Source organism: Tinamus guttatus, unplaced genomic scaffold (assembly GCF_059628265.1).
Source record: "Tinamus guttatus ecotype Peru unplaced genomic scaffold, ASM5962826v1 Tinamus_guttatus_pri_ptg000524l, whole genome shotgun sequence".
Taxonomy (NCBI): Eukaryota; Metazoa; Chordata; class Aves; order Tinamiformes; family Tinamidae; genus Tinamus; species Tinamus guttatus.
In genome coordinates, this window is record NW_028289058.1 from 816,887 (window position 1) to 833,278 (window position 16,392).

The 16,392-nt window shown below is 45.8% G+C and overlaps 1 protein-coding gene across 1 annotated transcript in view; it reads left to right on the forward strand.

The window, feature by feature from the left end:
• Positions 1–16,057, forward strand: part of SERGEF (secretion regulating guanine nucleotide exchange factor) — a 114,095-nt gene extending 98,038 nt beyond the window's left edge. The window contains exon 11 of the mRNA XM_088533853.1: positions 15,741–16,057. Coding sequence (XP_088389979.1) covers positions 15,741–16,057 — 317 coding nt within the window. The remainder of the gene's footprint in view (positions 1–15,740) is intronic.
• Positions 16,058–16,392: the final 335 nt, after the last annotated feature.

The following is a 16,392-nucleotide window of genomic DNA, read 5'->3' on the forward strand; positions in this document are numbered from 1 at the left end:
CAAAATTCTAGCAATAAGTAGATGTATATTGGTATAAAAACAAAACTTGGAAAGTAAAATGGCACAAGTAATAACAATATTTGGCTGAGGATGTCGCATGTGTATAAATGAAGGAATTTGCTGTTTCTTACCCTTTCCACCAAGGGCAAAGGAAATGACAGTGCCGTGTTTCTGTGCGATCGTTTGAAAGCTGCGCTGTGCAGTTGGATCCCTCCTTGGCAATTTTGTCTTCCTCGAGTGGCTGAGATCTGTCAAATTCCAATAGACAGAAACAGAAGCTGATTTCAAAGTGGGTCGGTCATCTACCTTCTTCCGAGATGGAAGATGGATCTCGGAATACATTAACCTTCTGACGTTTGTTCTTTTATCAGTATATCTCTAGCTAGTGGGAATTTAAATATTAAAGCATGATGTCTGAGTCATAGCAACCCTTCAGTGTCCAATGAGAACTCTGATCTGCCTGATTTAGGCAGTGCATTTTACTCTAGTTGCAGAAATTAACTTCGTATGTGCTTAAAAAAACACTGAAAACCCAATGCTGTTGGGAAATGATAGTTTGGGATCTGACTAGTACGTAGGATATTTCCTTTTTTTTTCTCCTCCCCAGAGTTGCACTGGGGCTCTTGGCCAAGGAGGAGGATTTGTGGTTGCCAAGAAGTGCTGGAGGAAGGAAACCAAGATCTTAAGTTTGGAATAATGGGGAATTTGATTGAAAGCAGCAAGCAGGAAGCTGCTTCAGGGGCCAGTTTCACCCCAGAGTTCGTCTCTGCACACAGTGTCCGGTGCCAAGTGTGTCCTGGTGGGTGGCAGTGACGTGAAGGCAAAGGGACAGCACAGGGCGCTTGGCAAACGGTTGGCCTGGGTCATCTCCAGTGGCCCAGCCTATGTGGTGCTGTGGCCTGAGGATGTGTCTGCCTGGGAGCCAGGAAAGGTCCGAAGAAAATCTTGGATTTAAAATGCAGGCACTGAGAAAAGCAGACCCGTGAAGCCTCTGGCTGGCTGCTAGGCAGTGAAGCCATAGGAAACAGCAGAAGTATCATGACTCAAAGGAAGCCTTCCTGAGGAGGTACTGTGCTCCAAATGTCCCTATGTCATTGGCTGTTTTCCATAAGAAATGAGCTGTTTGTCTCCCAAATTTTCCGGTGAAAGCCAGCGCTACCTCTCTTGCATCCGAAATACTATTTTATGATTCATAACTTTGACACTGAGGAGAGAGATGCCTGGATGGAAGGGCATTTGAAAGTAGTCTGGGAGCCAGTGCAGATGCCTGGGGAACAGGCAGACCCTTCCAAATGAGGGCAGTGAAATGCCATCCTGTTAACCCCTGAGCCCAGGGGAACGGTGATGCCCACAACCTGGCTTAACTGGCCAAAGGAGTAAATGAGGTACACTTATTTAACAAAATGCATGGAAATTTGGTTGCATTTTCCCCTACTGGTAGAAGTAAATTGCAGATCTTTTTGTATGGTTTAAGGAGGAACAACATGCGAGCTGTGCAGGAGCCTTTGCAGACAACTCGTGACTGTCCTGACCGGTTGTCCCCAGTACAAGATGTCCCCAAAGAGAAGGGGGATAAATAATGCCAGTGTTGTATGACAGGAGTTTTGCAATGTGAGTAAATATCATCTGTTTAGCTGTAAGTAAGTAAATCCTTTTAAATATCACAGCAATGGGTACCTTGGGGGAAGAAGCAAGCTCTGAAAGTGGAAGCAATTGGAAAACACTGTAGCCTTTTAAAAATCAAGATTTTTTTTTGGCCTTTCTTGACATTTTTGTCCTCTGTTAGAAAATGCTGACTTTCCAGTGACATATCAAAAATAGCAATGGAAAGGATGAAAAATCAAAACAATTTTAGCTCCTTTATGTTTTCAGATGAAAATATCGTATCACGAACCACATGTTTCTGCTAAATATTTTGATGGAGCACATTTTTATAAGCCCCAGTTAAATAACACTTATAAACCATCCTAAATCAGTGTTCATCAGATAGCATATGCTCTATTAAAAAGCAAACTGGAGCTTCAAACCTGATTTCTGAATGTGCTGAGCATTCCTGGGCTGGGGGCAGAGGGCTGTTACTTGGGAAATGCTTGATGTAACAGCTTTTTGATTTATTTAGTATTTTAATGCTCATTTTAAAAAGTGGAAGTATTAGTGTCTCCTTGACCATCTTTGAGTTCAATTGCAAACTGCTTCTCTTACTGTGTATATACAATGTCTGCATAGTGGGGTCCTGGTTTTGAGGAGAGCTGTGCCTGCAGTTACTACATATCTGTATCGACTACAAAGCTAGGAAAAGGGAATGGCAAAAAATCTTCTTTGAGGAAATGATGGCATTTCAAGTTTAAAGATTGCAAGGCTATTAAATGTCTTATGTAGTGTAGCATGAAGGCTCTGGGTCAGATTTTTTTTCAAGAAGTTTTAGAGGGAGGCCACCATGTTCTTGGACTTTTCCCCCATACACTGGGGAAAAAAGTGGCGAAAACCATCTGTAGCCCAAATCTCCAGAGCTGAAACCAGGGAAGTGTGTGCCCTTGTAAAGGAAATGTTCCTGTTGTCCCTGCTTTTCTTTTTTTTTGTCGTCTGTGTTTCTAATACTGAGTGCAGTAAAGATTCATGGGGGATTGGCATGAGAGTTTGCTTTCTTCCTGCTACCCTAAGCCACTGAAGTCCTTCTGCCAGGAATACTGGAGAGAAATGTTGTATACGTTAATGGAAACTAATTGAAATTTAAAAAAGAATCATTTATGATATATGACTACACAGCAGATGCATTATGTATCTCTTGTTCACAGTATGGATTTTTTTTCAGCTTTGTTTTGCGGTTTTGTGATCTAGAACATAATTCTTTAACTGTTTATTAGCATACAAGATAATTTCCCCATTATTAGTTATTTATAAAGAATTAGCTGATTAACAGATTAGTAAATAGGGTTAAAGTCTTGCTTGCTGATTTTTGCAATAGAATAACAGATAGATGCACTGACATAGTAAACACTTCACAGAATTTGCAGCTGCACTTTGGGCCCAAATTCCTGCTTTCATAATGATGGAGCGCAGGGAGTTTTACCAGCAAATAGTTGCCCTGGTTTCTCTTTTGCTGTCTGGAAATGCGTTTTTGGTTCAGAAGCCTCAGGATTTGGGGAGATTTCTCTGTAGGTAAATGGAAACAGCAGGGGGTTAGAGGAGTTGGTGGCTGATGATTCAGTGCTGGGGAACCGTCACAACCTAATCACTGACTGTGGCCTTAAGCTGGGAACTACTGAAGAGCTGATGGGTTTGGTTTTTGAGGGACAACGTGTCAATTAAACTAAAAAGCACATTGCTCCCTGCACTAAGTTTTCCAGCTGAGAAGCTGGTATCTGTTGCTGGGTGGGATAATCATGTTGAGCAGCCGAACAAGATTAACGTGCGGTGACAAGTTTTGTTTGAGCAGAAATGCATTCGTGGTGGGGCAGGGCATGGTTGGGTGTAGGGTGCCCTGGTGGAGCTTGACAGAGACTGGCTCGAAGCCCGGGTGTGAAACAGGAGGTGGGAATTCATTTGGTTCTAATAATTGATTAAAATGTTATTAGCAGCTTTAAAGATACTGGTGGGGCAGCTCTTCAGGGAAGAGCAGCCTAGACACTTGCCTTCCCGTTTCCATGGCAACGCAGCATTTCCATCCCTCCGAGGCAGCCGGGCTCGCGTTAGGTGCTGCGAGGGTATTGGCTCCACGAGAGCTGCATCGACAGTTCAGCAGCTCTCCCTAAGCCGCGCTGTGAAATGCTGCTGTTCTGGCTGACCCCCCAGAGGGAAAAGCGCCTGGGATTGCTGCGCTTTTTGGGGAGCATGAAGAAGGGCAGTGCTGCTGGGCACAGGGAGTCACTGACAGCCAGGGGATGAGTTTCTGGGCTGATTCATCAACCATAGGGCTGGGGCGTCCCAATGAACCCCGTAACCCCCATCAGTAAGGGCGGGATGTTAGCAGCACTGGTTCCGAGTCCAGAGGCTGCAGGTGAAACCTCTGCAAGTGCTTGTAGTTGATATTGTTTATGGAGGCGTAGGAGAGAGCTGCAGTAATGCAGTAAAGGGAGATGCTGTAAACAGTGGCCATCAGCTTGGACCAGTTTTCCAGTGTTGTGGATTTTGGCTTTGGAAACGCGCTGAGTGGTGTTCTCAAGATCAACACAAGCAATTGGTAGTTTTCCAGCATACGTGAGGCCGCCTCAAACTGCGGCACGTTCTGATTTTGCTGCTAGCTCAGCACAGTGCTTTCCTGGATTCGGGATGCCAGCATTGCCTATCAGCTGGAGAGATCCAAGCGTGGGAGAGGGAATCTCACCCTCAGGTTCGCGTGGGTCTCAGCTGCTGAGCACAACAGAGGCCCCAGTTACACACGTCACTTGGATGGAGAGAGATGAATAATTTAGTATGTGCGGTGCAAATGCTTACTACTGTATTTGAAGAAATGTGCACCCTATTTTTTCTCTCCGTTTGTGTAGCTGGTTTCTAAGCGCCAAATCTGTCAAATACCGCGCTGCGCTCAAGTGCCACCCGAGCTGCTTGCATGCAGCTCTTCTGTTTTGGCGCTGCGGAGGCTTCAATCACTGCTTAAACCGTGAATTTTAAAACGCTGCTTTAACGTTACCACGATACTGTAAGTGAAGCAGATTACCCCGAGGGAAGCCTTAGAGCAGTGCACAGATCTCCCCAGTATTTTCCCTCAGAAAGGTCAATTTTCTGCTCCCCCGCGCGCAGGTTTTTCCACGTGGGGCTCGTGGGGCTTGTCGGTAGCAGCACCATGGAGAGCTGTTGCTGTAGCTGCACGCACAGCTCGGGAGGCCGGAGAAGCCCCTCGCTGCGGAGCGGGAGGAGGCCGCCCTGGTGCCTGGGCACGCAGCACGCTGGGGCTCGCTCCTTGGCGCCGTGCGAGAGGAGGTGTCCGGCCGGCCGTCTGTAACGTGTCTCCGGGCACGCGGTGCCCCGCAGAGCCCGCTCTCCCCGCCCCAGGCGGCCGGCAGCACGCGGGCTGCTCCTCGGTGCCGTGCAGGGCTGCTCTCCTTGAGGATTTTGGGTGCCGAGCGAGGCAGGAGGGGTTTATTTCACATCGTTCAGCATGTGAAAAAGCTCAGTAAGTGCACGATGTCTCATCTTTAAATTTGAATGTTCATTTTTCAAGGATGAGCTAAATATAGAGGCAGGCCGAGCTCGCGGCACCCGATAACGCCCTCAGTGCAGGGCTTGAGGCAGTTTCTTCCTCAAGCCGCTGACTTGCAGAGCTGCGTGAATCTTGTCCCAGGGGTGGTTAAGTAGAACAGAAACGGGGTTGGGGTGGTTTTGTTATGCATTTTTGTCACAGAAACCTCTGAGGGAGGCGCCGCAGGAGCCTAACCAGCGCGTTGAGGTGAGCGGCGCGGGCTCCGCACGGCTTGGCCGCGGGCGGCGCTCGCCTCGGTGCCGTCCTCCGTGCGCAGCAGGGACGAGGTTTGTGCTCTCCGAGGGGTGACCCTCCCGCTGTAGTGAGAGGATTTAGAGTCACGGCGGGAAGAGGAGCAAAGCCTCAGGAAAGGAAAAGGGTAGCTGAAAAGGGGGGAATTAGTTGAGTCAGGTTTTTGCACTCAAGTACTGGCAAACCCTTTTCTCATGGCTGCTTTGCTCGCTCTTAAGAGAAGCAATTGGACTCCTTGCTATTTCCATTAAGACTTGTCTTCGCTACAAAATTAAATCCTGTTAAGACCTTTGGTTACCATGTGGAGAAGCACTTTGAACCTATCTTCGTGGCCAGCCTGAAGGAGGACCAGCTGTGTCCTCACACTGTCAACTAAATCATTTTTATACCTTCCTGGGGCCTTGCTGACATGAGGCTGCATTTGACTTATTCTTGCAACTTGGCTGAAAAGTTGTGGTCAGTGCTGCATTAGTCAAGCAAAATCCTCAAGAGTAGAATTATGCCTGGAAGCAAATACAAAGCTGTGGTCATGTCATTGGTCTCTAGAGACCCCAAAAATCTCAGTAGCAGAAGAGTCTAACCACAGAGGGCAAGAGCTATTTCTGTTTTCAAGAACACTGAGGGTTTTCTAAAACTTTTATAAAAACAACCCCCCAAACCCTATTTTAAAAAAAAAGGGGTATGGGAACTGAGGGGTAGTTGTAGGGATCTCCTGTCACAATTGTGCAAAGGTGACGTTCCCTGTTGGAAAGGGAAGCACTTACCTCAACCAGCCCTACCTGCCAGGCACGCTGGCAAGGAGGAAAGGTGTTGAAAATCAGATCCGATGAGATTAGTGGAACCCTTGTTCAACACAGCAATTTAAAAGAGGCTGTAAACAGTGAGGAACTACTCGGGCATAAAAAGGATCATTCCGTTTCCTAAGAAACTATTGAGCTGTAATGCTTTTTCTCCATATTAATAGGCATGCTTAAGCAGAGTCAGGAATAAAATCTATCAGGCAGTTGAATAGAATTATTAAGTCCTCTTCAAATTGAATTGCTTCATGTATTTTGAACCAAGCCTTTCCCTTTCCAGGGGTGCATATTTGAACCAAATAGATTGCAAAGATTCTGAAGCCTGGTGTACAGGGAAATGAAACCTAATGCAACCCTGGTCATCAGTGGTCACACACACAAGGTGTGATTAACTGAGTAGTGATTGTTATTTGTCTGCAAGATCTGGAAGATCGTCTGGATCTGTCTGGAAGATCTGGATCTGTCTGGAAGATCGTTCTGGGAGCTTGCATGTAAAACGGTTGGTTTTGGAGGATTTGGTGTCTTTGGAAAACAAAGTTTGTAAAGCAGTCCAGGTTGGGTGATTAGGATAAGATTTGTCTGCTCTAACTTTACCTAGTCAGGTATCTAGAGGCAATGGAGAGGTGGGTAAAAGTGTGTTATAGTGATTTTGCTGACTTCAGGTTATTTGCTAGATGAGATGAATCCTACTCTAAAAGTGCCCATTTCTCTCTTGAGTGCAAAATAACTTTACATTGACAAAAATTTGCAAGCTTTGCGTGTATGTGTGCGCCTGTGTGTTATGTTTTTGAGTTGGGCAAATTGAAGCCAGCTCAAAAATTTAGATACTCCAAATCAATAGTGGTTCTTTGTGATTAACAGCAATCAGTTAACTAGGCCTAGCTAATACTCAAATGGCTTGCACTGTTTTTCCAGTTAAGATTGTTGTCTTTGGTTCTGATACCTTTTTGTACCAAATTTATTTGGAGATCTCTAAAATGCAGGTATTCACCAAAAATAAAACCACTTATTTGGTGTGTCATTAGTTTTTAAATGATTTGATGATTTAAATGATTGTCATGTTTTGTTTTTTCATATTCCATGTAGATTTGAGAAGCCTGCAGAGACAAGAGATGTTTTGTTTTATTTCCCCCATGAATAGACAGATCTGTTAGTAAGTGATCTTGAAGAGTACAGCTCTTAGCTCTACTGCACAAAAAATGCTTTTGTTCCTGGTATTCAGGAAATTTTAAGTTAACACAAGACCTCTGACTCTGCAGAATCAAGAGAAAAACACTTTTAAGGCTACTTAATGAGACATCCCACACTGTCTGACCTCATTATCTTCATGTTTGGTGGTTCTGTTTTCCAGCAGTTTTAAAGAACACATTCAGCTTCTGTCTAATTCAAACTGCAGGCCAGTCAGAACTATTTGGCGTAGCATTCATTGATTTAGTTAAGCACAGAGCCCTGTGCACATGCACGTGCCTCATACCTGGCTTTTCTTACTGCAAGCTGAAGTTTGGCTGACTGGATATTTGGCTGACTGACTTTTACACTATTTTCTCTGTAATACTAGCTAACTTAAAAGCCATTCATGCTGTTATTTTTTCTTTGCAAGTAATGATAAATATTTATCTTAGTACTAAATGTAGCCTGAAATTTTAGCTCATTTTTTTCTGCCTAGTTTGCTATCTGTGGCCAGCCCTGGTCTCTTCCTAGCCTTGTGCTGACTCTAACATAAGTAGGAAGAAGCTGCCTCTCTGTATGGGCATGAGAAAGAACAGAAGGGCCAACACATGGAGGAGAGTCCGTATTTCCAGTGTTTCTGCTTCCTTTGAAGGGAGGAGAAAAAAGCTCTCGAATCATCAGCTTGGTCAAATGTCCGTAGTAGGAGGAGTTAACGTTTTATTCTGAAGAGTACTTAGGTCCTGCAAATCTCTGGCTGATATATCCCTCAAGGGGATCTATCCCTTTTGCAGTGCCAGATCCTCCTGTCTTTGTTTCCCCTCCTCCCTGAGGTTCTGCAGAGGATCAGATGGGCCAGCGCCAAGCGGCGTCCCAGGGACCCAGCTTGCCTCCTCCGCTCTGGGCCTCTGACCTTATGGAGCTGGCACCGAGGCCCTGAATCCCTCTGCCCATCAGCTGTCCTTCCTGTCACTGCGCCAAAGACGGATTTTGCTTTCTAATCTCAAGTCCCTGCACCTGATGCACAAATGCTGTTTCACTATGGCATTTATGCCAGAGTCAAGAAAAATCTACTGGAGCAGAAACTTTTCAGATAACCTCTCTCTAATATTAACTGTAAGAGATTTCTATCTCATGACGTTGCTCTGTGTTCTCCTCCTTTCGAAGATGAACTCGGTGCGATCAGAAATGCATGTAAATTCAATTCCCAATTTAGGAGCATCTGACACGGATGGGGACAAATTGTTGAGATATTCCCAGCGCCACAGAGGAGACGTTGCTCCTTTTTGCTAATCACATCAACTCAGATAGTGCTCGAGTTACTACCTGCACACGGCATTCAGTTCTGCAGGCGTTTCTTCCCCTCTTCCCTCAGGGAGGGAAGCCTCACTGCAGCTCACGTCCTTGCAAGCCCTTTGCTGCCCAGAGGGGTGCCGAAAAAGGTGGGTTTTCCCCACTTGGACATACTCTGGCCTACTGCAGACCCAGACTCTTTTCTGCCCTTTGTGATGCTCGAAACAGTCATTTTTTTGCTTGCTCAGTATTGAAACTCAACAACCTTTTTATAGAAGGAATTATGGGATTAAAATTAAATAGTTCAGTAGATAAAAGTCAGCAGGAATACAGTAAAATTTACCCCTACAGAATACAAAAAGGTGAAAGTAAGCACTGCATTACCCCTTACCTGGAATTTCTGTTCTGCCCCAGAAAAATAAGTCTGTCAAAATCAGTGTTATTTTATGCTTGTACCAGATCCCAATGGCAAACTCTTCCTTGGTTTAATATCAACAAGCAATTTCTCTGCACTTCACTCAACAGTCATATGTGATTTTTGAGCTGATGTTTGGAAAAACAGATCCAATCCTGCCTTCTGGGTCTTTAATTTTGAAGCTGTCTGCTTTGATTTTCTTCCTGTGTGTTTTTAATTCTTATGGAGCGATGCTTATTTTTTAATCATATCTGACATGGCTTATTCTCCCATCACTACTTTTATATCCAGTGGTGACCATCTGCTGCCTTTTTCCAAAACACTTACTAAAACATGATGTAATAACTTTAGAAGTATAGCTTTAAAAATAGCAATTATATTGCTAAAGTTTTGGTCTACCTGGATATTGGTTATCTGGGGAGAGGTCTTCTCTGGCAAGCCTTATCTGCCTCATTACTTGCCAAAATCTGCTTGACTGAACTGTATGCCTGAAGTCTCTAGTCTTTCTGTAACCCGTAAGAAATGGGAAGAGATCAAAACATTTGGTTTCTTCCCTGCAATAGACACTGAAAACGTTCCCTGAAATTAGAGAAATGGCTGAACTGTGTGAGATTGAGGCAGTGCAGGCTGCGATAGTATGACTGATTTTTATTTATTTCTTTATTTTTGGCAAGTGCTTTTCTTCAGTCTGTTTCCCTTGCAGTGGAACAATAACAGGAGCAAAACCCTGTGTGGAGCCAATCTGGGTGAAAGCAGTGGGTTTTGTCTGCCCCTTTGGACAAACGTGACTTGCTCTTGTTGCTCGTGCTGGAAGTAAAGCTCTTTAAGGCCTGTGTTTAACGTCTGAGTTGTGGGCAGCACATGTTTCAGAACATGTGGGATGTCATTTACGTTTTGCTTTTTTCTAGGTGCTCAAATGACCAAAACGTTGCACCCAAGATGGTGCTGACTTATCCCAATTAGGCCCCCCTGCAGTGGCACAGTTCTCTGTTTTCAAGGCACAGAAACCGAGACAGACGAGGTGTGTGAGCAGGGGAGTTTATTAGAGATTTATTAGTGCCTGCGCTGCAGCTGGACCAGGTACGAGCAGGCTAACACACATACAGCAGCACAGGGGAAATGTAATCAGCAAATCCTGCCCCAGCCCGGGCTAAGTTCATCCTGAACCAGCTCTACCAGAGCTTTGCTGGGGCTTGGATCACGCTAGCTGCTTGAAAGCCGTGAGCGGTGCGCAGCTACTAAACGCAGCGTTGCAGCTGATAACAGAAGAGATAAGGGAGACGATGCAAACTTGAAAGCCCGTTTAAGCCCTAAGCTGTTTTACTGGAGTTTTCCATATGGAAGGCCTGCGTGTTTCTCTTGCTCTGCGGGAAAGGACATCTTCAAAAAACAGCCCTAGAATAAAGCAGAGAACACATTTTTGTCCAGGGCACACAGTCCCTTGGGGGAGAGAATAGCCTTCAGATAAAAAGCAATTGCAGGCGAATGTGGACATATGGAATTATTTTTATTTTTTTAAACTTTTGTTGTATTTTAAGTACTCTTTATAAGCTGCTGAGGGCTGGCAGCCGTATATAGCCTGGATCATGCATGATCACCTTTAAAGCTATGTCTGTATAAATAGACCAATGTATGATACAAACAGTTGCTTTATAAAACCAAAGTTGCCAAAGCATTTCCAAAATAGTCTTTTCCTAGCTCTTCCTCCTCAAAGTGAGTTGCAGAGAGATGGCACTAGGCTCTCATTTCCCTCATGTGGGCTGAAGGTGGCATCACGTCTGGGCCTCGGAGCTCATGTTCTGGGCCATAGTGAATCTGTCCTTTTCTTTGGATAATCATTTACGTTAGTTTTAGGAATCTATAAGCCCAACATAGTGGCACTTTGTGCCAAATACAGTGGTGCGAATGGCCATGGGATAATAGGGAAAAACACTTCAATGACTCAACCCCCTTGCAGCTGTGCTTTGGTTATTTGAATTCCCAGGGACACCCTCTCCCTCCAAGCACTGAGTAAAAAAGAGTGCCTGTATGTTGTGTTTCATGCCCTGCAGAAGTGGCCGTGAGGCTGCAGAGATCATGATGGCCCAGCCCTGGTCACGCAAAGGAAAGCGCTGACACATTGAATCCGTGTCATTTTCAGAGGCAGGGATGAGAGCTGGCCCAATGAAAGTCACTTTCTGCTGTGCCCAAGTCTCCGATGAAGCACACAGGAGTGTCACATCGAAAGCCCTAAGATAAATCTCTTAGCAGCTAATTTCTGTCAGGTGTTTGTGTCCTGTGCTTCAGAGGACAAATTGAAACATTTGCACCTTTTGCAGGTGCAAAGAACAAGCCTTTAAAACACTGAGCCCTCTCTACAGTGCAGCTGCCCCGTGTACGATACAACTGCTACAGCCATCGCGTGCTGCCAGGGCAGGGTACGCGCTCTCTCCTGCAGCGAGTCGTGAGCTCAGGTTTTGCTCTGTGTTGCGGTAGAGGTATCTTCCTCTAGTGAAGGAGTTGAAACGTTTGAGTCTCGTGCACAGGAGCACCCTGTGCAGCCCCCATGGGCTTTTCTCATAGCGAGGGCAGTTTGTCTTTGCTTCTGAGAGCAGCAGAATGAGGCAGTCAGTCCCTGGGTGGATATTCCGTCCTTGCTGCCGAAGCCGGACGAACGTCTCGCTTCTCGAGAGCTGGTTTTACTGCAGACACCGTGAGGGTGCAGCTGGAGCTGCTGCCCTTGAATTTTGGAGTTTTGTGAACTTCATGTTTTTGACAGTTTCCAAAATGGCCACACACAACTGAGTAGGAAACGAAAATTCATCGGAAACTTGCCGGAAAAATGCCCCGCGCCCTGGCTGCTTTGATGTAATGCGGGATGATCCCTTGACGTAGAAGCGCGGCCGCTTGTGCGGTGACCCATTCAGCGCCCGCTTTGAAGTGCCCTGTGAGGATGCTACAAAATTTCCATCGCTGCCGTGTATTAGCAAGGACGCTACTACCTCTAGTGCACGGGCTCAGTTATTTGCGTGGTGCATAAGACAGTGCTGTAAAAACTAGTGCCTTGCCAGAGCCTACAAAATACTTTTTTTTGTAAGGGTTGGTCTTCCTGTAATTTTGCGGTTTGTCTCAACTGATGCACTAAGGGCTGGTCATTTCTTTGTCTGTCTTGTTGCTGTGTGGTGGTTCCCATCCCCAAACGTAGCTTACAGGGCCCAGCTAGAGGAACAAGCTGAAGAAGTCCGTGCTCTGCAGCCCCCCTGCCTCTGCCACGAGGAGCTGTTTGAAGGCCATTGGCAGGGTCAAGGTGAGGCCCAGCTGAACTCACATAGTTTTCACTCAGGCAAAACTGCTGCAGGGGCTGCAAATTAGTGCTCCAGGGCCCTTGTACGGGGAGAGCTGCTACTGACTAAGGATGGACTAAGGACAGGCTCTGCCTGCAGGCGAGCTTGGAAACCGGCTTCTCTCCGACACCGAGGCTTGGTATTTAACACCCAGGTGTGTTCTTCCTTCATACTCATTTCTGTCGGCTGAAGAACCAAATACTCAGCGCTGCTGAGTGGCACCGGCACCTCCACTTTCCCCCGAATCTGCCCTCGAAGGCAATGTGCGCTGCTTTAAATAGAAGGATTTTTAGGAGACTTCGTAGGTCTCAAACACAATCGGCATGTTTTTATGTTCCAGTAGTTTTACATGCTTCATTTTGGGAGCAGGGGACTTTGGGAAAAGGTCTTGGATAGCCTTGCTCTAGGCCGAACTTACCGCGCCAAGTGAAATTCCCTTAGGCTTTTACTGGATTGCTGTGCTAATTTTGTGGTTTTATTTGAATATGCTTTAAAAGGGAAGGGGGGAGTGCAGTGTGTTATGTCTTGGTAAAAAGGTTGCTTCATTCAACCCACTGAGACAGAGCAACATTCTCCTTCCTCCCCTACCCCACCGCACATACAAATCATTAAATTTACAGTGTGCTGCAATGCTTGTTTTAAATTGAATTAGAAGCAATTTGTAGCTGTATTAATACATATCATTCTAATGGTCTTTCATCCTCAGAAGGTCTGGCACGGACATAAAAAATGATTTTCTCCTGAAAGCAGGCAGGGTTGTTAGGGCTGTGTTAAAGGCTTTTACCAGCAATAAACTGTGAATAGGAAGAATCGGAAAGAAAACAAGCAAAAGAAATAGGGAGGAAGGGAGGCAGAGGCAAAGTGAATCAGCCTCCTGTGTGTCCAGAGATGAGCCCTTCCTTCCCCTTGCCTTTCCTCCTGGTCCTTTCTTTATAGGTACTTCATCATCTCCCTCATCAGTTCGTATATCCTGGCCAGCATGCCCGCAGTCCTCCCGCCCAGCTCTCCTGCAAGCCGCCCTAATAGGGCTGCAAGACAAGGAGCCCTGTGATTTTCCTGCACGTACAGTTTTCTGCGGCGTGCAGCTGAGGTCTGTGCTCTCTCCGTACAAACCTTTCCCGTGGGGGTCTCTAGGCAGGTGCGGTACCGCGCACCGTTTATTAGCGCAGCGGAGACGCTCTCCCTTCTGGCTTTCCTGGTGTCGGAACAACGAGCCCGAGATCGTCACTGCGACCGGCCCTTTCGGATCCGCCTGCCACCTCCCGTACAGAGATCTCAGCTGGCCCTTCTACCTGCTGGGACCGACCACGGCTGTAAAGGGCCCTCTGATCCTTACTCTGAGAGATGCGCTTGTCCGTGGTTCTCCTAGCCTGTAAATTTGTGTGATCTTTTCTCAAAAGTTGCTCAGCTAGATATATGGCCAGCCTGGGAGGCTAATATCCAAGCGTGCTGTGTCTTTGAATATTTATTATCCCATTAACATGCCATTCAGCAGTTTGTAATTCAAGGTGACCAAAAACCTGCTCATTTCCCCTCTCTTGTTCTGATGGAACAGAATTTAAAAAATATATATATATATATATATCCTTCAGTGAGACGAAGCAGCAAGTCCCCATACAAACGAATCAGCCCATTGCATTTAGCAGCTGTACTCATTGCTAGGGGGCTGGTTACCACAAGCCGGCCGTGGTCGTGGCGTTAATGGAAAGCACGTTGCCTGTGGAGGTTCTCCTGCTCTGAGGAGCCTCCTGCATCTGCCTCCCAAGCAGCTGCTCCTTAATGAGGTCTCTTGCTTTGCGATGCTCTTTTTTATCTTGGTTGTTCATACTTACATTAATAGTCATACCCGGAACCTTACAGAAAAAATTCCAAGAATCTCTTATTTATTCCGAAGGGCGATCTTTAAATATTATGTTTAAAGGTTATATATGGCAGGTTTGTTAAGCACGTGCGCTTGTGCTAGAGCTGGGGCCGGGCACGTCGCCTGCCCGGAGCCACGGGCAGCCCCAGTGCCTTTTGGAGGGGGAGAAGGACAGCAGAGCAGCCCTCTTAGCAGCTGCAGCTGCTGTACAGTGACCTCCTAGGGGTATTTGATTGTTTTCCTTTCCATAAAGGTTTTAAGAAAACTGATTTTAAATTTCTTTAATTACAGCTGATTTTAGTAACGTTTACACTTAATTGCAGTAGCAGAGAACTTCGATATAGTAATATGTAAAGAAAACAGATGAGAATGAAGCATGCCTTGTTCACATGAGATTGAGGATGGTCTTGTTAAGTTTGGAATAATCTGTTTCCAAGTATTGAGTAATAACATGATTTTGGAGTTGTGATTAGCGTTAGATTTTTTTGAATTTGGATTTTTTGTCTTCTCATTATTTTGTCCTCACAGTGGTGCCTCATGCTGGTTCTTCCCCATGCTGCTACTCAAAAATACCAGTGGCATCAGAAATAGGATTATTTTGCAGATGGGTTTCTTTTTCATTACAGAAATTCACAGGCACAGTCTGTGACAATCAAATAAAGAAAAGGAAACGGGGAAGAAGTATCTCTTATGGTTCAGAGCAAAAGAGATTTTTTTGTGTGTGTATTTTTCTTGTGTGCCAGCCATTTATAGAACAAAATTTACATATTGTGCTTTGAGAAAGAGTACTATGGGGATATAATACTTGGATCATGATTTGGGATGGAAAAGAGTAGGTGTTACAAAAATAAATAATAATGAGGGAAAACATGCATAATAAAAGCAGTGAAATAATGTCAAAGCAAGTAGGAGCGAGATGATGAATAAGAGTAAGGCAAATTGTCATCTATTTGTATTTAAAGAAAAAAAGGTGAGATGCAAACTTGAAAGTAAGAATGAAATGTAATTGTGCTGCTCTGCTCCTCTGCTTCCCCTGTCCTGCAGATCGTGCTGTGTGAGCTGATTAAAGGCATTGGGCTTGGTGCATTATAGTAAGTTTTGCCTACTAAAAGGAACTTGAAAGAGAGGGCTGCCAAATCAGCTCAGGGAAAGTCTTTAAAATGCAGAGATTTCTGTGGGCACTGTATAAATAACGAGCAATGGTTTTTACTGAGTGATTTTCAAGCTTCTTCATTATTTTACTCTCTCTTACTTTGTTACCAAGATGGAGGAGGTTTATTATAACTCGTTCTACTTTCTTAAAGCTTTTGAGAGAGCCAACACGTTTTTCTCCATCTTGGCAGAATTTATTAGACCCCTAGTAAGCAAATGACGGAGCCCATCCGCTTCCCCAGATGAACCCGGCTGCTGCGTCCCTGCTGTCTCTCTTCAGCCGTTGCATCCTCTCTTGCAGGTGGCTGCTGCTTCTCCTGGGGCTGGAACGAGCACGGCATGTGCGGCGACGGCACGGAGGCCAACGTCCACGTCCCGAGGCCCGTGCGAGCGCTGGGGCGCGCCGGGCGGCTGCTGGTCGGCTGCGGGGCAGGACACTCCATGGCTCTGCGCGCGCCGCGGCGCCGGCCGCGAGGCCTCACGACTGGGCACGGCGCTGCCCACGGGGCTGCAGGAGGGCCGCCACGGGATTACCTAGAATCGACACAAGAGGCTGAAGATGCGGAAGGGGTTTGCTCCCAAGCCACAAGGAATGACGCTCAGAACGCTATCGCATAAAGACAAACTGAATATCTCTAATTATTTCATGGGTTCTTTTCGCAGGGGTTGTACTCACAGATAGAACAACAAGCATTTTGCTTTGATGGAATACAAGTGAGGAAGGAATAAATTCTTGTTCTTCTGAGCTGTTTTCGGAGGAGTGAACTGACTGCCTCATCGCTCATCATTAGCGTCTAAATCCTGTCTGAGGAACCAGTGTGAGGAGGTGAACACCCAGGGCTACTTCTGCTCCTTTATTTTTGTATCTTTATGTCATGATAAATGTGTAGCACCTGCCAGCTTCTACTGGAGTAGTGAGCTCCCAAAACCTGAAAATCCCGTTCGCATCAGAG